The sequence below is a fragment of the Symsagittifera roscoffensis genome, chromosome 2, assembly GCF_963678635.1.
Source record: "Symsagittifera roscoffensis chromosome 2, txSymRosc1.1, whole genome shotgun sequence".
Classification (NCBI taxonomy): domain Eukaryota; kingdom Metazoa; phylum Xenacoelomorpha; order Acoela; family Convolutidae; genus Symsagittifera; species Symsagittifera roscoffensis.
In genome coordinates, this window is record NC_087063.1 from 47,521,113 (window position 1) to 47,548,820 (window position 27,708).

The window sequence follows — 27,708 nt, forward strand, 5'->3', positions numbered from 1 at the left end:
ACGTATTAATTTTGATAACTGATTGCGTATAAAATATGCATTTTAAACAATCAGGTTAAATCTATTGCACGGTTGAACCGAATTGTACGGTTGATCAAGACATCACAATTTTTTTTATAAAAAGTTGCATGGTCGGAACATTGTCCTACTTGCACAGCGAACGGCTATTCTTGCTTGTTTGTCAACTAAAATACAAGTTTTGACGCATTTGTTGCTAATGCAAAAACTGGCAGTCTTATTTTTTCAGACCTGACCAATGTCCGCCGATTCAGAAACTCTGAAAATATTGCTTGATAAAGGGTCAAAAGGACTCGGTTTTCACATTAGAGGAGGATATGATAATCAACATATTCCGGGTGATACAGGAATTTTTGTCACTCGACTGAAAGAAGGGGCAGCCGCACACAGTGATGGGAGACTCAAGGTACCCCTTAGACTGACCTTAATAGCGTATTTGATAACATAACACAGCTTTGATTATTTCGGCATAGACTATCCCAATGTATTACCCTTGCGATAAACAAGTGTATTGCAACGGGATACCAGGCTTTCCCCCTAAAGAACTTTGTTCACAGATTTGCTCGAGGTGAAAATGAAAAACACGTGTTTCAACTTGTTTTATTTTAAATTCAATACAGCATTCTGCGCATCTAGCTTAAATGTACTACCCACTCTTGAGGCGATAAAGGATTGTAATTTGAGGCCGGCCTGTTTTTTGTCAGCATAAATCCCGTAACAATGACTATTTTTGATGATTCAGCTTTGTTGTTATCATTCTGAATGCTCTTTAAAGCCCGAATGGTGAGTTGTAAGATTTTCCGCGGATTATTTTGCATAGAATTTAAAATATAAAATGTTTAAATAAAAAACAAGTTTCGAAGTTCATTTTAAATGTTTTGTTTCCTCGATTCATCTGCACGTAATTTTTTGCATCCGAATATTAGGCTCGCGATTAGCATGCGTGATCTAATGGGCTCATAGACTTTGTTCAAGTAAACACCTTAACTTGTCTAACTCATTTTCTCAAATCTGTACTTTCGTCAACGAACAGAATAATAATACATACACGGATACACCCCAAATCCAGGGTCCTATGTATTGAGATTAGGGATACATTTTTCAAAAACATTTTCAGAAAAAAAGAAATAGGACAAATTTAGAAAAATCAACCAATGACGTGGCAGTGAAAAATGTATTTCCTTTCAGCTTGGCAATTTTATTTTCAATCTACAATCAGTGAAAAATTTGAGAGGAATAAAAATTGCTGAAAACTGGAAAAAAGTGGGATAAAAAAGCACTGCCTTTTATTGCTCGCTTTATACGCTGCATAGTGCCGTTCACTTTTTGTGAACCGATTTTTGCAATGTTTAACAATTTCATGTATAAAGAATCAGATTCCTTTTCTGTGAACAGAATTTTCAGCGTTTAAAAATTTGTTCTCCGCAGGCATGATTAAGAAATTTTGTTCACAAGATTAATGACATGTATAAAAATTAAAATAAAATAAAAATTAACCAGGAGAGAGTGAATAAGAATGCTTGCTTATGATTGGTCAATCGAAACCTTGTACTCTGATTGGTCAATTTTGGTGACGATTTGAATATCTCTTAATAAGGAGAAAAAGAATTTATTCCAAAACACACAAATTTGTTTGTTGACTTTTTTCATTTTTAAATTTAAAAAACAAAATTATCCCTGCTGAAAATTGTCAACTAGTTTATACATTGAATAAAACTGTTCACATTTTTAGAAACCAATTTGTTCTACCTTAAAGAATTTGGTCCCCCATGGATGCTTAAGAAATTTTGTTCACAAAATGTGAACAGATTAAAAACATGTACAAAAAAGAAAAAAAAATTAAAAATATAGGAAACTGAAAATTACCGAGGAGGGAGTGAATAAGGACGTTTGCTGGTGATTGGTCATTTTTTGTGTCAATTTGAATATCTTCTTCATAAGGAGGTAAGCATTTTATTTCAAAACACACAAATTTGTTAGTTGCCTTCTTTTCATTTATAAAATTAAAAAACAAAATTATCCCTGCTAAAAACTATCAACTAGTTTATAGATTGAATAAAAGTGTTCGCATTTTATGAACAAATTTTTCCCACCTTTAAAAAATTGGTCCCCATGGATGCTTAAGAAATTTTGTTCACAAAATGTGAACAGATTAAAAAAACATGTATAAAAAAAGAAAAAATTATAAAAATATAAGGAAATGAAAATTAACGAGGAGGGAGTGAATAAGAATATTTGCTTGTGATTGGTAAATTTTTGTGTCAATTGGAATATCTTCTTTATAAGGAGGTAAACATATTATACTAAAACACACAAATTTGTTAGTTGCCTTCTTTTCATTTATAAATTTTAAAAACAAAATTATCCCTGCTAAAAATTGTCAACTAGTTTACAGATTGAATAAAAGTGTTCACAATTTGTGAACAAATTCTTTCAATGTTAAAAAAATTGATCTCCCTATGCATGGTTCAGAAGCTTTGTTCACAAAATGTGAACAGATTAAATACATGTAATAAAAATATAAAAACAAAAAGTTAACCAGGAGGGAGTGAATAAGAACGCTTGCTTGTAATTGGTCAATAGAAACCTTGTACTGCAATTGATCAATTTTTGTGTCGATTCGAATGTTTTTTTTTATCAGCAAGAAAACATTTTATTCCAAAACACACAAAATTGTTTGTTACTTTTTTCCATTTGAAAAGTGTCAATTAGTTGATATTTTGAATACAACTGTTCACATTCTGTGAAGAAGTTTTTTTCAACGTTCAAAAAAAATTTGTTCGCCCCGTGCATGATTAAGAAATTTTGTTCACAAAATGTGAACAGATAAAGACATGTTTAAACAATGTTCAACCAAGAGGATGGGGGAGAAATGCTTGATTGTGTTTGGGAAGCTTTGTAATGTTAAAATAGATTCACAATTTTTGAATAGATTTGTTCAACGTTTTTTTTCTTGTTATTTTTAGAAAAATGCACAAGACCTTTCCTCAAATGCATCTTTGGACTGAAAACACTCTTTCATCATTCCGTACAGCATTAGGCGGGCCCTTGAGTCTTGAAGGGCAATGGTCTTGCAGAAGTAGCGTATCCTAAAAATATTACAACCGTTAACACTGGGACTTTTGATTTCAACTATTTTAATAAATGGTATAGAAACATGCGAATTTGCGAATTTCTCTAGGAAAATACATAACTTTTGAAAATTGATTTAAAGCATGAACAAAGCGATTCATGTTTTTTCGCGGGCGCTGGAATAAAGAGCAACATAATAATTACATAACTAGCTAAATAAACGAGTCTGAAATCTGGAACAGTAATTCAAAAATTTCAAACTGTTCAAATGATTTTTACATTTTGGGGTTGAGCAGATCTGAGGATAAAATTCACATGGGTTCAGTTCTGGACGAACCAGCATTTCCGGTTGATATAGGACGTTATCATCAACTATTCGTCTATTGTGATTTCAAAGAACCCAATGTGGGTAATACAAAAGCACCCTTGTTGAGAAGTCATTGTCCTCAATTGAAAATGCCAATTCGTCCACCGGCAGTCTTCATCAAGTGCTTGATAGTTCACAGAAAAAAATCCTGACAAAGAAACTTTTACATAATATTTTGATTGAAATACGTACAGGCTCTGGCTATTTAATTCTGTTTACAGCTGTCGGCAGAACTTTTCTCACAGTTTTGTTTCAAAAATGTTAACTTTGGATATCTAATTTTGGTTCTAATTTGGTACGCGTGTATGTAAAACAAATTATATTGATTGTCTAAACTCTTGTTTGAGTTTCAGAGGAAAGATGAACTCACAGCAACAAAAACCAAGATTAAGTATTAGGATTGGTCAAAAGTTTTTTTATTAGATTATTAAAGTTTTGTTAAAATATAAAGTTGAAGTGTTAAAATTTTTGATTGATCATTTTGACGGACTGTCTTTCTCATTGAATGATCAATCAATTGAACGATACTTAATATTCCGCTGCTTTTTAGAGAGTTAAAATGACAGCAGTGCCAGCAGCCAAAATTAACCAAGAGCTGGAGTTGACCGTCAGATGGACGATCTCAGAAGTGGCACGATCTTAGAAAAGGCCTACTGGCGCTGGCAAAACAGGAATTTGTGTTCTAGAATATAGAAACGTTTCGACTCTTCAAAATGACCCCTTTGAGGGCTTATGTATTTGACTTCCTGGATGAACTGGAGATGTTGAACGACCGCCGAACTGCCTCTGAGTCGTGCAAATTGATGGCGGTTTCGTATCACATGAGATATATTTCATCAGTCGACGGTCAAAAATGACGGCCAAACCTCAAATAAAACAACAGTTGGTGTTCCTTTTTGTTAAATGCAATGTAGTGTGTTTTTATTCTTAAACGAATTAGTTCGATTACGGACGAGGAAAGCATCCCGTTACCGGACATTGATCGAGATACTGAGCAAGCTGTACAAGACACTGCAATCTGGGTTTTTGATATAGAAACGGATCAAAGTTGCATGCAGAACAGTAATCATAAGGCTGTTTTGTTATGCGCAAAAACACTTGAGTGGTGATCAAGAACTTATATTTAAGGGTTATGATTGCGTATCACAATTTTGTTCATACTTTTTTTGTGATCTGGAACAGGTAACAAAGTGCAAATGACTCAATGCACTTTTTGGAAGCGGATTCGTTTTTTTAACTTATTTTTGAATGGTTATATGAACAAAACAATGTATTCCAAAGATTGTTTTAAACCGCAATTGGTTTTTAACCGATCAATGGTTATCGATCTCGGGATGCTACATTTTTTCCTGCTTCACAATGTAAATATAATTGCATGCAGATGCAGCAGTAAACGGAACTTTGAAAAGGTCAATTCCACTGCAATTGACCTGGATTGAAAGTCAGTAAATTCTCAAAAAATTTGGTCTGACAGAGACAATGGGTTACTTTCCTCGCTATCTTACCTTCAGAGCGGCACTTCATCAATAGAAAATTAATGTCTTTCATGAATCAAAAGACTGCCATGTTGGAGAAAACTTCATCGAATCAAATGTGATAATTGCCAACAAATGACAAAATTTTTCTTTTAAAACTCAAGTTTTCAAAAAGTAAAAGGTCGAGAACAAGTAGTGCTCTATGCAGTTGGCCCAATCCTTGTGAAAACAAAAAGCGGAGATAATTTTGCTCGATCCCTGCGCCGTGTGAGTAAAGTCGTCTTCTGAAGAATCGTCACCTCCACTGAACCATTGGAGCCACAGTACATTGTTCAGACACATCATTTTTACATCTCAATGGGAAGAATTTTTTAAAACCGCAACAAATTTTTTCGTCGCGTTTCAGGACTTTAGATGTAACAACACAGACACACACGCACAAAATTTGATTGGCCGACTCGTTTGCCGTCAACTGCAAGAACATGGGGTCCTCTTTCATGCAGTATCTAGAAGACCACAGAGAAGAAGCGCTCTTCAAGAAGCAGAGACTACACGAGGTGACCTTCTCCAGTTTGGAATCACATGTAGGCAAAATCAAATTGATACTTGGGCTCGTTCTCTCTTCGCTGATTCAAGAGCTGCAAACAAACTTGAAAAACTTTTTTCATAGAGTTAGTGTGGTTCTTCGTGATCCCAGCTTAAGTTTTCCGATTCATATACCCTTTCAAGATCATGATGATTTCAACATAGATTTAGTTTTAAACGAAATGGATCGGGTACTTAATTCCAACGAAGGTTTTGATATCAGTAGTACAATTCGATTGAACATCTTATCTGTATCTCTTCCCGCAATCGGGGGTAAAGATATTGGGGTTATAAATAACCGCACTATTTCCGATCTGCCTTCTCTCATGCACCAAAAACGTTCAGTCGTAAGAATAATTGAGACAGATGACAATAATTGCCTGATTACTGCACTTGCAATTGACACGAACGCAGCTTGGAAGCAGCCCATGGAGCTCGAAAAATGGAAAACATTTCCTGTCTAAAAATTCAATCCTCAGCTACAAACCGTCTTTTCAATCAATTAGTTACAGAAAACCAATTAACACACAGTTTCTCACTAAAGTATGGAGCAAAATGGACACTAGAAGATTTTGAAAAACTGTCAAAAATTGCTCCGCAAAGCAGTCAATGTCTTCGCATAAATATCAAAAACACCGACTACGACAATGAAAATGAGGAACATCAAGATTCAGTGAAAAAGGCAAAGAAAATGGACAAGGAAAGCAGCTTGTTACCCGACATTGATCGAGATACTGAGCAAGCTGTACAAGACATTGCAATCTGGGTTTTTGATAAAGAAACGGATCAAAGTTACGAGTAGAACATCAATCATAAGGCTGTTTTGTTATGCGCAAAAACACTGAGTGGTGATCAAGAACTTATGTTTAAGGGTTATTGTTGCGTATCACAATTTATGTCATACTTTTTGGTGATCTGGAACGTGTGAGAAAGTGCGAATGGCGCATTGTACACTTTGGAAGCGGATTCGATTTTTTACCTATTCTTGAATGGTTATATGAACAACAACAATGCATTCCAAAGATTGTTTCAAGAGGCAATAAAGTCATGTATGTCAAAGTCGGAAACAGGAGGTTTATCGACTCATTTCTATTCATTGCGATTGCCCTTCGTAAATTCTCTAAACTTTTTGGGCTGACAGAGATTAAAAAAGGTTACCTTGCTCACTATCTTACCTGCAGAACGACACTTGATCAACAGAAAAATAATGTCTTTCATGAATCAAAAGACTGCCATCTTGGACAAAGTTTCGGTCTGCAGCCTTCCTGGTACTCTGAAGACTGTGATCATTGTAATCAGCCTACATCTTTAATGGAAGCGAATATTGTCCTTCAATACGACCAAAAAAGTCATCCTGTTTTCCCGAGCACCAGTCAGCAATTCGCTTTCGAAGACGGGCAATTTCCACCCAAATGTCTTTTTAGATAGCAAGCATTAAAAAATAAAAAAGAAATTGAAGGTTTTTCCAAGTGGCATGACCAACAGCGACACAAATATGAGCTGACCAATCAAGTGTACAGTTTTTCCCAGGAATTGATAGAATACTGTCAATCAGGACTTGGAGTTATTACGTCAAGATGTAGTTCAGTTTCGAGCCTTGATCAAATTGATTTGCAGCGGACATGACCCTTTCAAAGTTGCGTGTACTGCTGCATCTGCATGGAATTATGTTTACAGGCAGCTCTTTATGCCTATGAATGCAATTAGTATTTTTCTAATTTTAGTTAAAATTGTGGCTAACTTCTTATAAAGATTGTTCATTTTGTTTATAGAAGCAGATCAATGAGAAAACCGTGTACAAAACAACAGACGGATGCGAGTTCATCGTTGAGGCAAGAGAGCACATTTGGGAGTCGGACTGTCCTTCCTTAGAAACAGATTAACATAATATTACTACGCACCATTAAGTGCACGAGATACTTTTGTGGGCGGTAAGACTGAAAATGTTTACCTTCATTGGACAAAACTGGATAAAAATCAACACTTTCGTTACGCTGACATTTGTTCCCTTTATCGCTACGTTAACGCAAACTGTCCCATCCCCGTTGGTCATCCATCAGAGATTTTATTTTCACCAACGTTCTATTTGCACAGTCAGGTTGCGAAACCAATTTTGCGAAAAAGATAAAAGCAATAAACGTGCTTTTTTTGTCTAGAATCGGGGAGATCTTTTGCATTAGGATACTGCTCACGCTTTTTTTTCAGTTTACAATGTCTTTTTCGGAAGGTTATGCAAAAAAGAATCATGCATGCGTTCCATTCGCTCAACAGCATTGAATTGAAAATTAGAAACAAGGCTGTTGTGTTGATAGTCATATGGTTTTGCTGTGGAGAAAAAGATGGAAAAGATGGATTGAAAAAGATAAGCATACTCCTGATTGAATCAACCGCACGTTGTTGCTGTACTTTTGACTGGGTTCATTTTCTTTGGAAGCAAAGTTTCCGAGCAAAGTCTCCTGATGTAGAAGCAGCAGTTGAGGAGGAGGATATTGAAACAGCTGTCGGAAATTTTTTGATGACCATGTCGAAGAAGAGGAAACAACAGCAAGCAACAACCCTTTCCATCAAACACTTTGGAAAACCGAATGCTGTCCTAAAGTGTCATTTGCCTCCTGCGAACCAAAACAACAACAGCAGCAAATTTTTCAGATAGTATCTCCCCGTAATGAAATATCCCTAACAGTTCGTCTTCCTCCTATCATCAGAAGCAATGGAAAAACAAGTGATGTTAGTACCAGCAGTAAGGATAATCGTCGTCGGCACAATTATATTGCGTTGGAAGATAATATTTACAGATAATTTTTGTTTTGATACGTCATGCTAATAATTTAATTTTTTCATTCGTAATCTCCTTTTTTTACGTCGCCTTCGATTTGTAGCTTTTTTGACTTTTAGTTCCGTTACTAATTACAATTTGCTCTCACTTTCAGATCGCTTGCAAAAATGGACTTTCGAGCTCGTTGCAACACGAAGGAAAAGCACGTCAACAGTGTGAAATGGTAAAAGAAAGACTTGGAAACATATTGAAAGATAAACCATAAAGGCATCACGCATATGATGGGATCTCACTTTTACAAGTGCTACAAACAGTGGATTTCCCGAAATTGGCGACGACAATCAATCTCATTGTATTTTAGATGATTGCAAAAATCAGACGGGCAATCGCTTCTATGGGAAATGTCTCTTATTCTCGAGTGGTCCCAAATACTTGGATCGCAATCAAACGGCCTTCAAGCATCTGAAAGTTTAATACATGTTCCAATGGCATCTAAAGAAGCATGGGGGTTTGTTGCTTAGCATGTCACTCCAGAGAGCGTCAACTGGGATTTGGAAAAAATTTCAAAAATGGTGCGCGAGTTCTTCGATCCAAAAAGAGAGAAACAGGGCAACTTTATGTACAAAAAAAGATGATTCGCCGACTACAAGGCTTTACGAAAAATGTTTTTTTTTTGTCCGAGCTCGATATATGCCGCCTTCGCTACGTATAAAAGTCTTGTAGCGTATGGGGACTCACAGATGATTACAATCGTAAATATTTCATAAAACGGTCTCCTTTTTTGAGATCTAAGAAAGTCTGTGACCATTCATGTAATTATTTCAGTTAATTATTAGCATGTACTTTATTATTGTTTGTGTTTGTAAGAGTATGTCATCTATTTATCCAAATATCTAGTAATAAAACCGTCATGTGAAACCGACAATTTTTTGTAGCAACCGTACGTAGAGAGGATCAGCTATCCATCATTCAATTCAAAACTTCTCATTTTGAAAGCCATCTGTGATTGTTGATTTAATTGCTGTTTTTTTTTCCAGATCAATGGCTCGTATCCCGCTTTCTTTTTTGCTGAATGCGGCGAGAACGATCGATTAAACGATAGAAGCGAGTACATGTAAAATTTTGACGGTACTTGGAAAAATTGTAAATTTCTTTTGAGATTGGATGCTTCCGAACTGGGCAGACTTTGGGAAATCAAACCAATATTGGAAACCTTGTTATTCTATTACAATGTTTCTTATCACAGAAATAATGACAATGGAACGCGTTTACAGCAGCAATTGGCAGACAATATGTCCTTACAAGAAAGAATTTATTCACCACAGCAGCAGCAACAACAACTGGAAAACCCAACAGAAGCCAATGTTTCGTTGCAGGACCCACGAGTTAGGTCTTCTGCTAGTGCTACTGATGCTGTTTCTTCAAACGACGTCAACAACAATGTTTGCCTTTCGCCGATTAGCGAAATACTATGTGCACCTTCTGTATCGGCAGTAATTCTAGTGGCGAGCACGATGAACCAGCAGATTCATCAGCATCGGATAGATATGCGAGGCTTGTGACCCGGTTTTTCATTTTTCTGGTGTCGTTGTTTTTGTTGTTTCATTTTGATCATTTCTTTGTACTGAATAGATAGTTGTTGCCGGGCAAATTTAATATATTTTTTTATTTGACCTCAAGTCAGGCAGCCAGTCTCTCTGTGCGTGTGTGTTTGTGTGAGTGTTTGTGATCCACGATCAACCACCAAACCCACCCAAGTTAAAGCAAGACAATTATACTTTCTTTATTTAAGTTTTTGTTGATGTTTACTCTTTTGATGCTTTTCAGGTACTGACTGACTGACAGATTCCTTGCTTGATTATGGAGAGCAAGTCGGCGACCGCACCGCCCCCGATAGAGAATGCATGAAAGAGAACTTAAGTCACTTTTTGATTGATCTCACGCCCGCTTGCCCCAATGTCTTGAGTTTTTGTACTTTTATAACTTGCGAATGTATCTCTCTGAGAAAGCGTTGTCGTCAAACAGGAAAAAATAAATCCACTTTCTGTTTTTTGTCCCCAGAGCTGCAGAAACAATCGTCCACAGGAAACTTGACGAGTTTTTTTTTACAACACCAACTCGTTAAATTCAATTAGCAATCCGGATCACACAATTGCAGTAGACCCCTGTCAATCGCAGAAACAATCGTCCACAGGAACCTTGGAGAGTTTTTCTAACAACCCCAACTCGTTAAAATCAATTAGCAATCCGGTTCACACAATTCCACTAGACCCCTGTCCAGACAAATGCTCGCAGCTCTGAGATTACAATCGGAAAGGTTGCTATACTTGCCTCCTCCTCTTCCTCCTCCTTCCCCTGCTGTTAATCATAAATGACAACCCTGCAGCTCGAAAAGTTTGTCCTCATCCCCGCAAATTATCTTCCACAACAACAACAACATCAAAATAGCCTTCAGGACTCAAGGGAAGGAAAACGCCTTCAACCTCAAAAACAACCGCCACAATTTGTCAAAGAGGCAAAGAAAGAGGAGCAGCAGGGTGAGGAGGAGAAACCTGCGCTCCTTGAATATCATATTATTCCTACTGCAACATCAGCCAGTAGCGCCTACAACAACAAACGTATGCGCATACAGATTATTTTAAAACGAATAGGCAATCATTCCGACGTCTTTCTAAACACGTCTGATAAAACAGTGAGAGTTGGTTTGGGTACATCAGCAGCAGCCATTGGTGATACGACGCCAACAATTTGCGTTTTGCAGTTTTTGAAAGAGTTGCCATTACAGGATAAGAATTTGCCTCCCCAATACCGAAATATTTTGAAATTTTCATTTCCGCTTAAAAATTCAGCCGATAATTTGATATGAAATAATTACGCATTAAACATTAGAAATGGCAATAGCCAAAGTCAAGAAGAATAAAAAACAACAGCAGCAAGAACAAGATGGGCGTATAAAGACGAGCCGCCGTCACTTGACGACTACGAATACGAATAACAACAACAATAATGAAGCGTCGAGTGTCGAGAGCAAGACGAAGCTCACAGATCACATCAACAACCCCAATTATCGGAGTAAAGATTGGCTCTTAAGGGAAATTTGCCTCCAAATTTACTACTCCGACACATCCGGCGGCATATGGAAGTGTTCAAATCTGCAAGTGGGCTTTCGCGCAAAAAAGTTTGTTCAATTTTTGAAATTATCATCCACTTATTACTAATTTAAGCAAAATAAGTTCAAATACAAACGTCTGGGTATTGTCAGTTTGGGCATTAAGCATTTTTGGTCCATGGACGTTGCCTATATGGATAAAATTGCAAACGAGAACAGCGGTACAAAATATCTTTTAGTTGCAGTCGATGTGTTGAGTCGATACTTGAGGGGCCAAACTCAAGAGAACAAATATGCAACAACTGTGATTGATGCGTTTCTGAAAATGATCAACATTGATAACCCACTTTCTATGCCAAATAAAATATGTTTAGATCAAGGAAAAGAGTTCAAAGGTGTAATTGCCAAATTTTCCGCTGATAGAAAAATTGAAGTTTATCATAAATACAGCGAGTCCAAAAGCTGTGTCGCGGAACGATTCATTAGCACGCTGAAGAGTATAATATATAAATAATATGAAGATTCGGGTAGTTTTTGTTATGATACTAATTTGCAAAAGTTCGCAAAAATTATCAATACCCGTGAAAACGCCGCCGATGTCGCCGATTGATGTTGAACGAAAACATGTTGAAAGATTGATTCAGTTAACCTTCCCCAAAAGAAGAACAGACGAAAAATCAACTTTAAATTGGGCGATTCAGTGTTGTGCGCATATCAGCTCGAACGGATATCTCAATCCGAAAAGGATATCAGCAGCGTTTTACTGATGAGCTGTTTTTCATCAAGTTTGTTCAAAACCTTTAGACAGAAATCAACCAGTCACTTTTGTTCTAAAAGACAAAAATGGAGATGAAAATATCATATATACAGCGAGTCCAAAAGCTGTGTCGTGGAACGATTCATTAGAACGCTGAAGAGTATAATATATAAATATTTTGAAGATTCGGGTAGTTTTCGTTATTTTAATAATTTGCAAAAGTTCGCAAAAATTATCAATATCCGTATAAACGCCGCCGATGTCGCCGATTGATGTTGAACGAAAACATGTTAAAAGATTGTTTCAGTTAATTTTTCCCAAAACAAGAACAATGGTGTGAGAAGCAGCAGACGAAAAATTAACATTAAGTTGTGCGATTCAATGCGCATATCAGCTCGAACGGATATCTCATTCCGAAAAGGATATCAGCAGCGTTTTACTGATGAGCTGTTTTTCATCAAGTTTGTATCAAAACTTTTGGACAGAAATCAACGAGTCACTTATGTTCTAAAAGACAAAAATGGAGAGGAAATTTTGTGTAGGTTCTACGAATCGGAGCTAGTTAGCTACAAGTATCCAGATGACGGCTCACGACCTCGCCACCAGGTGGCAATCAACCAAAAGCATATCTTTATTCACTCATTCATTTGATTTTATATTGCTTTATAATTCAGTCGTGGACAATCGAGCATCCGTCTGTCTGTCTGTCTCTTTCGAATACTTGATGGATGGATATTAATTATCATTCCAATCGCATAGTTGCCCATAGTCCACTTCTTTTGTGTCGTCCAATTCTTTTGTCAGATCTGAGCCCCCAACATCGGTAACTCATTCAGCTCTTGATCTGTTTTCAAGTGGTCAAGTTCTCGTAGACTTTCAGTGAGGATATGACGAGCGCGTCTTTCCTCCGCAAATGCGTATGCACCATTCATAGAATTTGAATTTACGGGGTCAAAGACCGATGTTTGCGGGACTGTTATTGAGACGAAAAATGTATATTTGGACTTGAGCTCCAGATGATTGGGAGAGGGACAAGATCCTCTGAAGCAGAGAAAGAAGAAGACGCGGAAGCGGTTGTCGACAACACTACTCCTATTAAAACGGAAAAGCCTATTTTGTCAATAATCTAGCTTAGAGCATTTAGCAAAATGTAGAAGTGAGTTTGAATGGAACTGTAGTATCATCATCTAACAATCTACATCCTTACAAGGCACTTTTGGAAGTAAATTTGTCTAGCGATGCCCAATACAAACAGGGTTTTTTTGGCATGCCAAGGCTACGAAAGCCTTATTTTAGAAATCGATACGAATTTGTAAAATCAGGACGAAATTGGAGATATCATTTCCGACTCAACGATGCATTCTTGACCGGAATTGACAAATATCTACTACCTGGGGTTGAAGTACGCCTTCGGTTAACTCGAGTCACGAATCAATTCATATTGTTGAAAAGTTCAACAAATTGTAAGCCTCAAATTTTTAGAGTAAAAATTGTGAATGCTACTTGCCTAGTTCACATGCTGGAATTTAGACAAGAAACTCACTTATCCATTGACCGCGCTCTTAATAGAAAAGTGGCCGAATGCGAGTTTAAAGAAGTTGTCGCAGCGTCTTTTCTCATTCCAAGCGGAACTAGTGTTTATTTTAGAGACGACATTTTCAACCGAGCGCCGATAAGTCGTTTACAATTATCTATGGTGCCTGAAGAAATTTTTACCGGAAGCTATGCAACAAATCCCTTCAATTTTGAAGATCTCGACTTGTGGACAATTCGAGTAATTCGCGAGGGAAATTCTGTAGGAGGAACGCCTATCGACTTAGGGAAAAGTCATGTACAAATTTATTCGACAACAATGAGATCACTCGGATTCGTTCAAGGCGGTAACTTTATCAATATGTCTAATTTCCGCAACAACGTTAACCCAGTGTTCACTCTTACGAGCGATTTGCACTTGGGTGAGAGCGGTAATCGTCCAGAACTTACTGGTGCCCGGTTGGGCGTTGAATTGAAATTTGAAAAAATAACTGATAAACCTATTCGCGTGATTCTAATCGGCGAACGTCGATCAGTCCTATTAATTGATCGCAACGGCGAGATCATCAAAAAATTTCAAGTACAATGGTTGACATTTTTGAAATGAGCAAATTGTGTTCTTTACATCCTCAATTATCATTCAGATTTCTAGGATGTTTCCTCTCGGATATGTTTCCAAAAATTTCAAAGAATTTCGCTATTAAGACGCAACTTATAGGTATGCTGGGCAAACATTGGCTTTTGTTAGCTTCAACTGGCTTTTGTTAGCTTCAATTACATATTTTTATGACAGTTTCAACAGACCGATTCAAGTGTGGTTTCCCTCAATCTACAAGAGAGCTGCTTTACAAACTCGATGCCAAATAAAACAAATATTTGCTTCCTTAACCGACTAATTCATTTTGTGGTTCATATTGTTTGTTTATGGCTCATTGTATTCATTGAAAAATGAATGGAAAGGCTACTTTAATTAACTTTGTTTCACAAGACAATATAATACAGTTCGTCACTAGTAATTTTGTGTCAAATTTGAAGAGAATACGTATGTTACGATAAAAATCTTTTGAATAAAGCTGTTTATTACAAGGTGCTTTAGTCATAGTGTTGTCTTGTGAACTATTGGGATTAGTCTATTCTATCAAGGCTGGCGGTGTTCTGTACCAATTCAGCTATATGAAAGCATTCTCGTTTTTACTGAGAAGTATTTAGTTGCAGGGGCCAAGACGATATTGTCTTCGAAACGTGGTAACTCAGGATTTTATCAAAACAGGAGTTTCAACTGGTTATTGAATTGCTATTTGGCTCTCTCTGTGTCTGATTTGTTCTAAGCTCCTATCTGTGCTATACATAAAGTCAATCTTCAGCCTTATTAAAGATCCGGTGTAAATATATATGTAGTCAGCTAAAGTAGATTAAGCACCAGATAAGACCGTAAACATTTATGATAAATATTGGCAGCAAATATTTTTAAGGTTGAAATGGACTGACAGCTTTGAGGTTATATGGGTAATGATGGCTATAGACCATCACACTGTTGATCTATGATTGTTTTAGATTTTCATTGCTCGCCACCTTCACTACTGCTGCTCTACTCGTCACTGCTGCTATCGATCAAAGTGGCATCGTCTGCCCACAACTCTGGTTTGGTTTTGCAAACCTCTTTTATAGCCGACAACTTGTTGAGTAACTCGGAAGGCTTGAAGCCAATATCTACTTTTTCGAGCAGAGAAAACTTCTCAACCAGTCGATAGAGCCGAATCAGTTGACTACTTCGTGTTCTGGCGTACGTATTTTTGTTGTTCATCAAAAATTTTTCAAGTTCTTCGTCTGATTTAACCCGATCGCGTATTGAGTACTATTATTCCTTCAAGAATGCCTTGCTGATTCGATTCACTCGCCTCTTTGTTCTTTGTAGAATAAAGATGGCCGATTAATTTATTCACTTTGAGGCCTTTCAAATCTTCCGCAGTTGACGGAACAAGCTGTGGCTCCTTCTCCTTTTCCTCCTCCTCTGAACCCATTCGAACATAACTCTCCATTTTTTTTCTGCGTTTTTGTAAACTAAAGCCAAACAAGAATTTGGTTTTAGTGAGAAAAAAACGAGGTGTCAGAGTCAACTGAAAAGAAAATGTATATACCGCTGAAGACTCCGTGACCGCAAGTTCACGGTGGATGTCCACTTTCTGGGTATGCAGCCTACACTCCTTCTTCGTCGCTTCCGTCATTCCGCCTAACAGGCTCTCTAGATGCTCTGGCGAGCAACTTTCAACCACCTCCATCTCAATGTCGGTCGTTGTTTTCTCTCCGTTATCTGCTTCAGCCGTCAATTCTTCCTCGATTTCGTCGAGAATCAAACGGCTGTAATCCAGGCTCTCAATCAATTCTTTTGGGTCCGTTAGCCCAGCCAGGAACAAGCTGACAGCCGTATGCATTTGAGCCCGGTCTTGACTGCTAGGTTGCTGTGTTGATTGTATTAGTGTATTGAATAACCCAGACATTTGTTGCATGAAATTTTCAGCTAGAATTGGGGCATTTTAGTGTAATTTTAGGAAATTTTTTAAGTTGAAGTTTTTAAAGAGCGTAATTTTCAGTAGAACTAGATGAAATTTTGTTGAAAAATATTGATGAGAAAAGAGCTGAGATAAAGAAAATGACTGAAATTTTTAGGCGAGAAGGTGTTGAGCAAGAGAAAATAAGGTTTATTGTCTGACTGAAGTTGTAGAGCTGAAGAGAACCGTAATTTCAAGAAGAACTAGATGAAAGTTTGCTGAAGATTAGGGCTGAGAAAAGTGCTGAGAACAAAAATGACTGAAGTTTTTAGGCAAGAAAGAGAAAGTAAAGCTGCTGAAGTTTATAGACTGACTGAATTTGTAGAGGTGAAGTGAATAACTGCCAATAGTAAAAACTAAAAAGGGAAGAATGTTTTTTTTTGTCCAATTGGAGTGATGCATTCACGGTAGAAATAATTTTAATTTTTTTAAAGAACACCGCACTGACAACCTATAACCAATCTTAATACAGAGAACATATAACCAATCTTAATGCATGGAAAACTAAAGACAATCTTAATACATAGGACCCTAGCTTTGGGGTGTATCCGTGTATGTATTCTTCTAACAGACACATTTTGAGCTTTTCTGCTGTTTAAATACCCATTATTTTCGAAGTTTCTTGTGAGTGGTTGATTTACCCTTTTCGATTAGTTTAATTTCCTTGTTATTTTGTTTATTTCGGCCTAAAATTTTCTTGCTTATTGACACCAGCGAAGCGTAGTGTCATAACGAACTCCACTTTCTTGCTACACAAATCGAAAATAAAAGTGCTCATTTGGTGGCACTTTTGGTAAATTTCCAAGCAATGACAACTTAGAAGAATATGTAGCTGTTTGATTGGTGGCTAGTGTTTGTATAATATCGAGTTACTTTGTCCCAGACGCTAGGACATGACTCCTTGTTTCGAGGTCGGTGGTTTTATTCTGGTTTGGTTGCTTCTTTGCAATAATATCCTAATATCCAACTGGGATGTTCGATTGCAGCATATAGCAGATTTTTCTAAGTTTTGCCGTCTTCTTGCTTGTGCCTGTGAGTTACAGCTTCGCCTGGGTTCATATTGATATAATGGCTTAATGGCTCATTTTGCGTTGTTTGATAGTTTTTTTTGAAATATATATATATATATATTTTTTTTCAACTCAACGGATGTTTACTTAAGAATTTTCGATTTTTTTTACCGCTTCGCAAGTTTTGTTTCAATGCTAAATAACATTCTATTGTGTTATTTGGCATGTTTTTCTTTAATAAAACTTTTGAGACTAAGTTTTGCTGTTAATTTTTTGTTCGACCGACGTTTTTGATAACTTTTATTTATACTTTTTGGCTTTCGTCTTATGTTATGTCAGCTAGCTTGTCATGATCTGTTTTGGGTTAGATCGCAAGTGGTTCCAAAAGTTCGATTGCTGAGGTTTTATTTTTTGTTGATGTGCTAAATAAAAAGCTATGATTTAAGCCTCAGGGTTTTTTGAAGGAAGCCGATGCGCTAAATATTTTGTTTTGAAATTAGGAAGGAGATCGGATCCTAGAAATTGACGGTGTCTCAGTTCGCAACGTCACGCACAACGAAGCAGTCTCTCTGTTTCTACGAACAGGAAATACCTGCCAACTGTTGGTCGAGCAGGACGCCGAGCGAAAGGCACTGGCACGAGCCACCTCAGCAATCCAAACTAATTCGCTTTTAACATCACCCTCATCCTCAAACAATAGTATGTTCACTGCCTCCAATGTCATCCTTGCAACAACCGGTGCTTTAGCTCTGTCGCTTATCACGTTGTATCTCGCACGAAAGAGAGGATGGAACTTGTTCAGAAGATGAACTTCAAGTTGTTTTTACTAAAAATTGTCGAAAACTACGTTATTTCGCTTGTAGAAGAGGAAGGGCGTAGACATCAATGTTGAACTCAATTTCAGTTACCCACGTTTTGCAGACAAATTTGAAAATTTAGATTTTATATAAATAAATTAAAATATTGCCTAAGAATTTAAACGTTTGTGGCTATTTTGCTGTCTCCATGGCATGAAACACGAACCTGGCGTAACTCGACTTGTTATTTGGTTTTTTTTTTCAGAATCAAAATGGACAATGATTTTCTGGAATCTGGTGCAGCTCTATCAGAAGAAAGAATGAGCAGGACTATTTCTTACGATATAGAGGAGAGTGATAATACTAGGAAGCGCTCTGAAAAAGATAACTCAACTCAGTGTGTGGTTGTTTTGAAAGGCTTGCCTTTTTCAGTGACAGATAATGAGATTGTCGATTTTCTTTCGCGTAAGATTTTTAATGTCTCTTTTTTCAGATTTCGTTGTCTCAAGATTCTGCGGATAGTCAAACTTATTGTTTCAAAAAAAGACGGTAAATCGAGAACCAACTGAACCCCCTGTTAACTTGCGATGATAAATTTTAGTGCTCGTCTTAACGATACCGTTGAACTTGAACATATGACTCATATTCGAGCATTTTTCATCCTTAATAGAGCCTTCGACCACAATGCTTTGTCGAAACAATTTCAAGTTGGAGTTAACTTTGTATTTTGACCCTGTCAATGTCTCGAGGAAATATGATAGCGTTACTCTCTTATGTTTCAGCCGATGTGGACGTGAAGGCGTCTCAGATCGAGAAATTATTTCAGAGGGGAAAATTTACTGGAGACTGTCTCGTTAGTCTTCGAAATGAGAAAGAGGTGGATGAAGCAATAAAGAAACATCGCAAACATATCGGCTCTCGATACGTTGAAGGTAAATTTATCTGGGCCTTCGTCAAATTACTGGCGGAAATTTAGTTTGATTTTAGTCATGGAAACAGTTTTGTGGATTGGATAGGGTTTTAATTAAAATTCTGGCGACGTCAATAGAGCTTTTTTGATTACCTGATCGTTCGTTTAGGAAATGGACCGGAGATTGATAGTCGAAATAATTAGGAAGGAGATGTATCTCAAAGTTTTCACTACGTTTTTTTTGCGTGCGTAACTTGTAATTTAAATTCCAGGTAATCCGTGTCTTATGAGTGGTACTACAAGAAAACGAAAGGTGCCAATGCATGAGATGCTGAATTGTGGCTTTTGTTTCTAGTGTTTCGCAGTACGGGCGCCGAGAGAGACCGAGTTGCGGGTGGTGGAGGGGACAGGGTTTCGGCGGCTTCCGGTAGGATGTCGGGAGGCGGCAGACAATCCAGCGGAGGAGGAGGAGGAGGGGGCGGCAGGTCTTCAACCCAAAACAACTTCGTGCAGCTAAGGGGACTTCCATTTATGGTCAAAGAAGCGGAGCTTAAAGCGTTTCTTTCAGGTACTTTGGAACGCCATGGTGGAATGATGGAAAAGATTTTGGAGTGTGTAAAGATGGCTTCGGTTGTTTGAAACAGCGAAAGAAGTCTGATTTTTAGATCATGGGCTGCTAGTTTTATTGATATTGAGGTGATTTTTTTTCTGGTTTAGCTCAAATTTAGCATAAACCTGTAGTTTCCAATTTGAAATAACCAGTGAGTTTACAGGCTGGAAAGCTATTGAAAGGGGCTGTTGTTTAAATACCTAGGCTGACAAATGATATATGTAAAGAGTTTATCGTTGAAATGAAAATTTGGTTAGGGTTTGGTTTCTGGTATGTGAAGGGGTGGTGTGTTGCGAAGGTTGTGATGTGTTGCAAGACGGTATTCTGTTCGGTCCGCCTACGAGTGAGGGATCTCGCAGGGGATCCACATGCAACGGGGACGCATTCGTGGAATTAGCCACTGAGGAAGACGTGCAAAATGCTCTGAAGAAACACAGAAAGAACATTGGATCCAGGTGAGTGGATGTCGAGTTAGTGGTATCAAACCTGGTTCTGGATGATGCAGGTTGTTGCAGTCATTTGGAGGAATCAGAAAAGGGTTTTTATTATCAATGTTATTATTACAAATAATAATAGTAAATCAATAATTTACTGATGCTGGTCTGGCACTGAGATGGAAAAGGCAGGTTTCTGGTATTTGGACGGCTTTAGTGGAGTAATAGCCCATGATTTTCTGTTGTTGCAATTATTCTAGCTACGATTTTGTGACAGGAGTCTGTGCTTGGCTGAGGCTGGAAATGAATGTTAGATGGACGAGGTTTTCACAAAATACAAGAATATCATGTGTAATTAATATTTTAAATTTTCCGGTCACATAAGAAAATTGAACTACTTATTAATGTAGGTATATAGAGGTGTTTCGCTGCTCGTTCAACGAAGTGGAAAGATACATGGAAAGACATTCAGGTCGAAGCGAGAGACGGAGATCGCGCAGCCGAGACAGAGAGCCATATCCATCTCATAGATCGAGCCATAATGTGCCACCGAGACGACGAAGCCCTCCGCCAATTATGTTGGCTCGACGCTATGAGACTGATATACCTCGCATTCCCGAATACTACCCACCTGAGCCTGAGTTGAGACCGCCAGCGAGGATGGTTCCGCTAGAGTACAATGGAGGCTATGCTCCTTTGGTTCCAGGTAAGCAAACATCAGGCATATAATAGTTAGGCCTATAATGACCGTATTTCCAAACCATAGAACTTTCTTCTGATTTAAACAGCTTTAACTAGTATTAAAAGACCTTTTGTAACTTGTCAATTACCAATGATTTTTTTCGGGAAACTGGTTTCGGATTATACGGAAGCGGAGCGTTGTGTAATACTACGAAATAACTTTTTTTCCAACCTAAGTCTCAAATAAAAGTGCTCATTTGTTTGCAATTTTGGTATGTTTCCATACATAAGAAGGATAGTCGGTTGCTGCAAGTAGCACAGAATGTTCCGAACATGTTCATTAAGCTTCCGATTAGCAAGCGTTATCAAATCGGAGTGTAGACTTTTTTTCGGGCTAACAACTAGTTAAACAAAATCAAGGGTGGGTACTAGCTGGGTGGGTACTAAGTTATTAATAACTACTGGATAAGTAATGTTACTACAGGGTAATTTCAGGGGGACATGAAACTTTTTAAAGTTTTTGTACAAAATCAGTTTTGTTTTCGGCTCAATTGGTGTTTGTTCAAAGATTGTCGGCCTTGCTTCCCCTTCGTAATATTGTTCAGTTTCTAATTCAATTTCAGATGTCTTGCTTGGCATGTTTGCCTGGAGTTCCTGTTCGATAAAAACAGGTATTATGAAAATGTTTGGGACTGGATCTTTTATTTTATTTTCGAGAAGCTTTCGGAAATTTTATCACTTTTCGCAAAATTTTTTTTCTCAAAAACTTTTAGCGATTTTCAAAAATGGGTATCCATAGAAAAACCAGCTTTACTTTTGTGTCTGCATACTCGCCTGGTCTCTTTTTCTTTACGACTTTGTCTACAGCGTTCGTAAAAGAGTGTGGGGGGAATATTTGACCGATATTTTTGACTTTTTTTGTTTTCTCAAAAATTAACCTACCAAATCTGAGATTTCTGTTTCAATAATTTGAGCGGATTTCGAAAGCTCCCCTACGGACAATTTTCATTTTTTTGAACGTTTTTTTTTCAATCTTGATTATTCTCGAGAACTACCCTGCCAAACCTGGGTTTTTAGGTTCAATCGAAATTACAGGTTGAGCGATCTCTTCTGCATAAAAGGTCACTCACTAAGTTTTCTGTTCAAAAAGTTATCGTCCTCGGAAAAGTCAATTGTGTTTTTTGAGCGTTTTCTGAATTTTTTGAATTTTACCAAAAAATACGCTCCTGTATCTGATATGTTCAAGCCATAAAACGAATTAAGGAAAGCTCTTTTGCATAAGCGACTACGATCAATTTTTTTACACAAAAATATGGCTCTCGGAAAAGTCTAAATTTAGATTTTTTGACCGTTTTTTGAAAGTTTCTGACTTTTCTCGAGAACTATCCTGCGTGCGCCCTTACAGGTTGGGCGAAACTCTTCTGCATAAATGGTTACGCACAAATTTTTTGAAAGAAAAGCTGCCCTTCTCGGAAACGTCAACTTATTGATTTGCTGACAGTTTAATCTCAGGTTTAATCGACACAACAGGTTGTTTACACCTGCGAAACGAGTGTATAAGTAAGAACCTTCTTTTTTTTTCAACATAAGTCGCCATAAAAGTGCTACTTTAAGTGGCTTTTTTGAATCGGTTGACTGCCGTAGCAGTATAGTGTCATATGTGCTTTAAAATTTGATTTGTTAAAAAAATAACACAGTTGATGCATTTTTAATTCATCAATTGAACCGAAAAAGCTTCATACAACAGTGTAGCAATTAAAATCTCCTTTCGCAAATTTTCCTGCTCGAAATATTTCGCGAGGTTTTTAAAATGCATAATTGATACACAATTTTAATACTTTCTAATTAAGTGTGATGAACGGACTGAAAACTCTTATTTAGATCTTGATGATATTTTTTTCCTGGAAAATGTCTTAAAATACTCTAATAACTTCAAATTTGCATTCATACATTTTCATGCATTTATGAATGCACTTAGGTTTATATGCATTTTTTGAGTTCAATTGATTTTCATCTGCAAAAATTTAAGTTAATAGCGCTCTCTAAACATAAACGTGGAAATGGCGCAAAAAACGCGAACCATTTCTAGTTTCGAAAATAGAATTTAAAATTTAGATTTCCAGGGGAATAAAAAGATTACCTATTGATCCAGTTTTCTCTAGTTGGGTTCATATTAGCAAAAAAGCACTAATCATAAATTGTTCTAGATTCTCAGAGCATAAATGGCATCTATTTTTTTTTTTTGAAATTTGACAGTTGAGATTTTTTCACAAAGTGTTTTTTCTGTTTGCTATTGTTCATTTCTGTTTTCCAACTGTCAGTTGGCTATGTTTTGTTACATGTAAAGTTAGTGTGGATGGCTATAGTTTACTATATTCAAATTATTACACGCAAATTTAATGTTTTTGTGCACTTTGAAGATCGTGAATCTTTTTTTTCCGTTAATAATTCTTCTTACAAATGTGGAGTTACTTTGAAGTGCTGCTACTTTCAAATGCTGCTGTAGTTAGTTTCAAGTGCCGGCAACAGTAGAATTCTCGTTCGTTTATTTTAGTTGTGAGAGCAAGTGTACTTGTAACCGGGAACTAGAAGTTTTTCCGATTAAAAACTTTTCTGACAAACGTTCATTTACTTTCATGTGCTGCTACTTTCAAATGCTGCTGCAGTCACTTTCATGTTAGAATTTAGTAGTTTTGTTTTGCCTTAGAAAATATATTTTTTCAAATTATCTTACGAAAAAATTGAAGTTTTTTTTCATTTTCCGTTTTTTTTTACTTCTTTAGCAGCCGAATTATCAAAGATATTTTTAGATTTAAACATTTAGTACTCTAATTGAAAGTTGTTTTGTAATTTCTGGGTACACTTAAAGTTTGCCGATGTTGTTTCCAATTTACGCGGTTTTTCATGAGCTGGCGAAAAATTTCGAAGCACCGAAGGTGCGTTAAACGCTAGTTTGACTTTATACTTTCGAATTTTTTACATGCAAAATTGTGTTTTTTTTTCTTATTTGGTGCCACTTTTGCGGTATCGAATTGGCAATTTATTAGCATATGTAGCTTGGTTATTAGTGGCTAGTTTGCGGGGAGTTTAGGCATCCGTGGCTTAGTGGCCAGTGCGTGAAACTCAAAGTTGCAAGGTCGCCGATTCGAATCCTACACGTAGCCGAGTTTTTACTTACTCGAGGCTTATTTTTACTATTTCTTAATCCACTTGATAGAGCTGCTTTTTGGTCGTGTTCTCGCAATTGTTTGCGAAGCGCAGCTTCGCCTCTGTGTGGAAGCTTACTTTTGTAATTTGTTACGCCCAATTTCTTTTGAAAAAAGTTGTTACCTTCAATTAAGTCAAAGTTTTGAAACATGACCGTTTTTTTGACCTTACTCGAAAATCATTTAAAACGATGCTATCAAATCTGAGATGAAACGTTCAATCGAAACAAGCGGTTGCACCAATTTGCTTGCTTAAGTAGCTACTTTTTATTGTTTTTTTTGTAAGAGAAATGGTTTGTTTGTGGGAAAATTCCAAAATCTCATTTTTCACACTTCTCATTTACTTTAGTAGAGAAACAACTTAAGTTTTGGGCAAAGTGCAGTTTCGCATTCAATCACGTAGTTCAACTTTAGCTGCGCCCCAGATGTTTTTCATCTTTTTCTTTTCATTTTTTATGATTGTTGTGTCGCAAGAGTTGCGTAGCTCCATTTCGCCAATATAACTTTTCAAATTATTAAGTTCACTAATTTAGTCTCGTTTTTTTTTCTCGTGGTGGTGTGATGATAAAACTATACCCACGCGTAAAAAAAGTAAATGAAAATCGACAAAAAACGGAAAAATAAATAGAAAAATTTAACTGGAAATAAACGTTTTTTTCTTTCAACAGTTTTTTTAGAAATATTTTTCTAATTAAGTTCTGCTAATGAAGCGCCAAATATAACTTTCAAAACTAGTTTCCAGTTAATCTTTTCAGCCTAAATGACCATTTTAACTTAAAATCGTAACTTCATTCGGTCGAAATTAAGACGAAAAACCGAAAATTTTCAACTGATTTTTCTCGACCTTTTTTTTCATCGTCCTTGGAATCAGGACCTGAAATGGTTTTTTTATGATATATCGCTGAACTCATTCCGATGATTATTTGTTGAACCTGATTTTGCGTGGAAAACAAAAAAAGACACCCGAATACAAAGTTCCTTTTTGATGGCAAATGTTAGTTCCTGTTTGATTATATGATCGTAGCTTTGTGTGATCGTACGATGCAACTTTTTTTCCAACCTAAGTCGCAAATGATATTGCTACTTTTGATGGCAATTTTGATATAACAGACTGCATAAGCAGTACATTTTAATTTGCTTTGACATTTGATTTTAAAGAAGCTTCACCTCTGTGTAAAAATGCTTTGATTAAGTTTTTAGGAATTGGTTGTTTTTTGCTGCACGTTTTTTTCGCCCTTTTTTCAGAAATTGAAGTTTTTCTCGAAAAATATTGAACGATTCATGAAACCTCCGCACTAATCTTAGATTAAAGGTTTAATTGAAATAACATGTCATAGGGACTTCTCTTGCATTAGCGACTTCGTTTTCAATATCTTCGTTTCTAAAAATAACGGCCTGAAAATGGGCATGTTTTGACATGGTTATTTTTTTAACTTTTCAAAAAAACAATATATTCCAAAATCTAGAATTAAGGGAACAACCGAAAGAGCTGGTTTCAAGAAGCTCTTCTGAATAATCATCCATTGGAGCCCTATTTTTGTTGTAAAGTCACGTCATCAAAAATGCCATTTGACATTTTGGTCGTTTCCCCATAAACTTTTTGACGTTCGCGAAAACTACCCTCGAAAATCTGAGTTCAAAATGAAAGAACTGAGAGAATGAGTAGTCATTCTGTCAATTGAAAAAACGAGTTGTAGAAATCTCCTCTAAATAAGCTGCTAATACTCTACTCAAGGTCGGAGATTCAAAACCGGAACATTGAAGTAGTTATATTCTTAAGTTGGATCCTTTGCTGCATACCATTCGCAATTTGATAGCATCTGTAGCTGCTTTATTGGTTGGTAGTGCTAGTAAATTTTCAAGTGACTGTGAAACAAATGCTAGGACGTCAGTCTGCTGATCTAAGTTATTAGCACTCTCCAAATATAAACGTGGAAATGGCGCAAAAAATGCGAACCATTTCTAGTTTCGAAAGTAGAATTTAAAATTTAGATTTCCTGGGGAATAAAAAGATTACCTATTGGTCCAGTTTTCTCTAGTTGGGTTCATATTAGCAAAAAAGCGCTAATCATAAATTGTTCTAGATTCTCAGAGCTTAAAAGGCAACTATTTATTTTTGAAATTTGAAAGCTCTGATTTTTTCACAAAGTTAGTATTTTTTCTGTTCGCTATTGTTCATAACTGTTTTCCAACTGTCAGTTGGCTATGTTTTGTTACATGTAAAGTTAGTATGGATGGCTATAGTTTACTATATTCAAATTATTACACGCAAATTTAATGTTTTTGTGCACTTTGAAGATCGTGAATCTTTTTTTCCGTTAATAATTCTTCTTACAAATGTGGAGTTACTTTGAAGTGCTGCTACTTTCAAATGCTGCTGAAGTTAGTTTCAAGTGCCTGCAACAGTAGAATGTTCGTTCGGCTCATTTTACTTGTGAGAGCAAGTGTACTTGTAACCGGGAACTAGAAGTTTTTCCGATTAAAAACTTTTCTGACAAACGTTCATTTACTTTCAAGTACTACTACTTTCAAATGCTGCTGCAGTCACTTTCAAGTTAGAACTTAATATTTTAATTTACCTTAGAAAATAATTGTTTCAAATAATCTTACAAAAAATTGAAGTTTGTTTTCGTTTTCCGTTTTTTTTTTTACTTTTTTAGCAGCCGAATTATCAAAGATTTTTTTAGATTTAAACATTTAGTACTCTAATTGAAAGTTGTTTTGTAATTTGAAAAACTCTGATTTTGAATGTTTTTTTAAAAGATTTGTTCTAGTTTATTCAATTTTTAGATTGTTATATAGTCTTAGCAATCTCAAATTGCGCACTTAGGAAGGCGAATCATTTTTTATTCTGTGTTTCAGAGGAGACTAACAGTAAAAACTTCAAGTTTTAATAGCTTATAGCTGAAAATTTTTTATGACAAAAGTTTTGTTTGAGGCTTAACGGGGTTTGACCCAGTTTTTTGCCTTACTTGTCGCTCGTTAAATGTTTTTCGATGTTTTCTAATGTTGTTTATGAATATTTACGAGACAAAGATTGCGCCTAATTTCAAGTAATTTTTGCAAGTGTAGTAGTACAATGATAAAAAGCTCTTTTTTCGAAATTTTCAATCATTGTATCTTGCTATTTTTTTGAAATGCTTTATTTGTACATAATTTGACTTCATACTTTCGAATTTTTTACATGCAAAATTGTGTTTTTTTTTCTTATTTGGTGCCACTTTTGCGTATCGAATTGGCAATTTATTAGCATATGTAGCTTGGTATAGTAGTGGCTAGTTTGCGGGGAGATAAGGCATCCGTGGCTTAGTGGCCAGTGCGTGAAACTCAAAGTTGCAAGGTCGCCGATTCGAATCCTACACGTAGCCGAGTTTTTACTTACTCGAGGCTTATTTTTACTATTTCTTAATCCACTTGATAGAGCTGCTTTTTGGTCGTGTTCTCGCAATTGTTTGCAAAGCGCAGCTTCGCCTCTGTGTGGAAGCTTACTTTTGTAATTTGGTACGCCCAATTTCTTTTGAAAAAAGTTGTTACCTTCAATTAAGTTTTGAAACATGACCGTTTTTTTGACCTTACTCGAAAATCATTAAAAACTATGCTATCAAATCTGAGATGAAACGTTCAATCGAAACAAGCGGTTGCACGATTTTTCCTGCTTAAGTAGCTACTTTTTATTGTTTTTTTGTAAGAGAAATGGTTTGTTTGTGGGAAAATTCCAAATTCTCATTTTTTCACACTTCTCATTTACTTTAGTAGAGAAACAACTAAGGTTTTGGGCAAAGTCCAGTTTCGCATTCAATCACGTAGTTCAGCTTTAGC

At 36.5% G+C, this 27,708-nt stretch overlaps 2 protein-coding genes across 3 annotated transcripts in view; both read left to right on the forward strand.

Annotated features, from left to right (window-relative positions):
- Positions 1-18,225, forward strand: part of LOC134838897 (synaptojanin-2-binding protein-like) — a 156,448-nt gene extending 138,223 nt beyond the window's left edge. Inside the window, exons 2-3 of the mRNA XM_063854202.1 lie at positions 246-424; positions 17,752-18,225. Coding sequence (XP_063710272.1) covers positions 257-424; positions 17,752-18,060 — 477 coding nt within the window. The 5' untranslated portion in view covers positions 246-256 and the 3' untranslated portion in view covers positions 18,061-18,225. The remainder of the gene's footprint in view (positions 1-245; positions 425-17,751) is intronic.
- Positions 18,226-18,317: 92 nt separating this feature from the next.
- Positions 18,318-27,708, forward strand: part of LOC134839129 (heterogeneous nuclear ribonucleoprotein H2-like) — a 46,486-nt gene continuing 37,095 nt past the window's right edge. For both annotated transcript variants that reach the window (XM_063854572.1, XM_063854573.1), the window contains exons 1-5: positions 18,318-18,513; positions 18,831-18,980; positions 19,314-19,526; positions 19,867-20,023; positions 20,413-20,708. In XM_063854572.1, the coding sequence (XP_063710642.1) occupies positions 18,321-18,513; positions 18,831-18,980; positions 19,314-19,526; positions 19,867-20,023; positions 20,413-20,708 (1,009 nt within the window). In that variant the 5' untranslated portion in view covers positions 18,318-18,320. The remainder of the gene's footprint in view (positions 18,514-18,830; positions 18,981-19,313; positions 19,527-19,866; positions 20,024-20,412; positions 20,709-27,708) is intronic.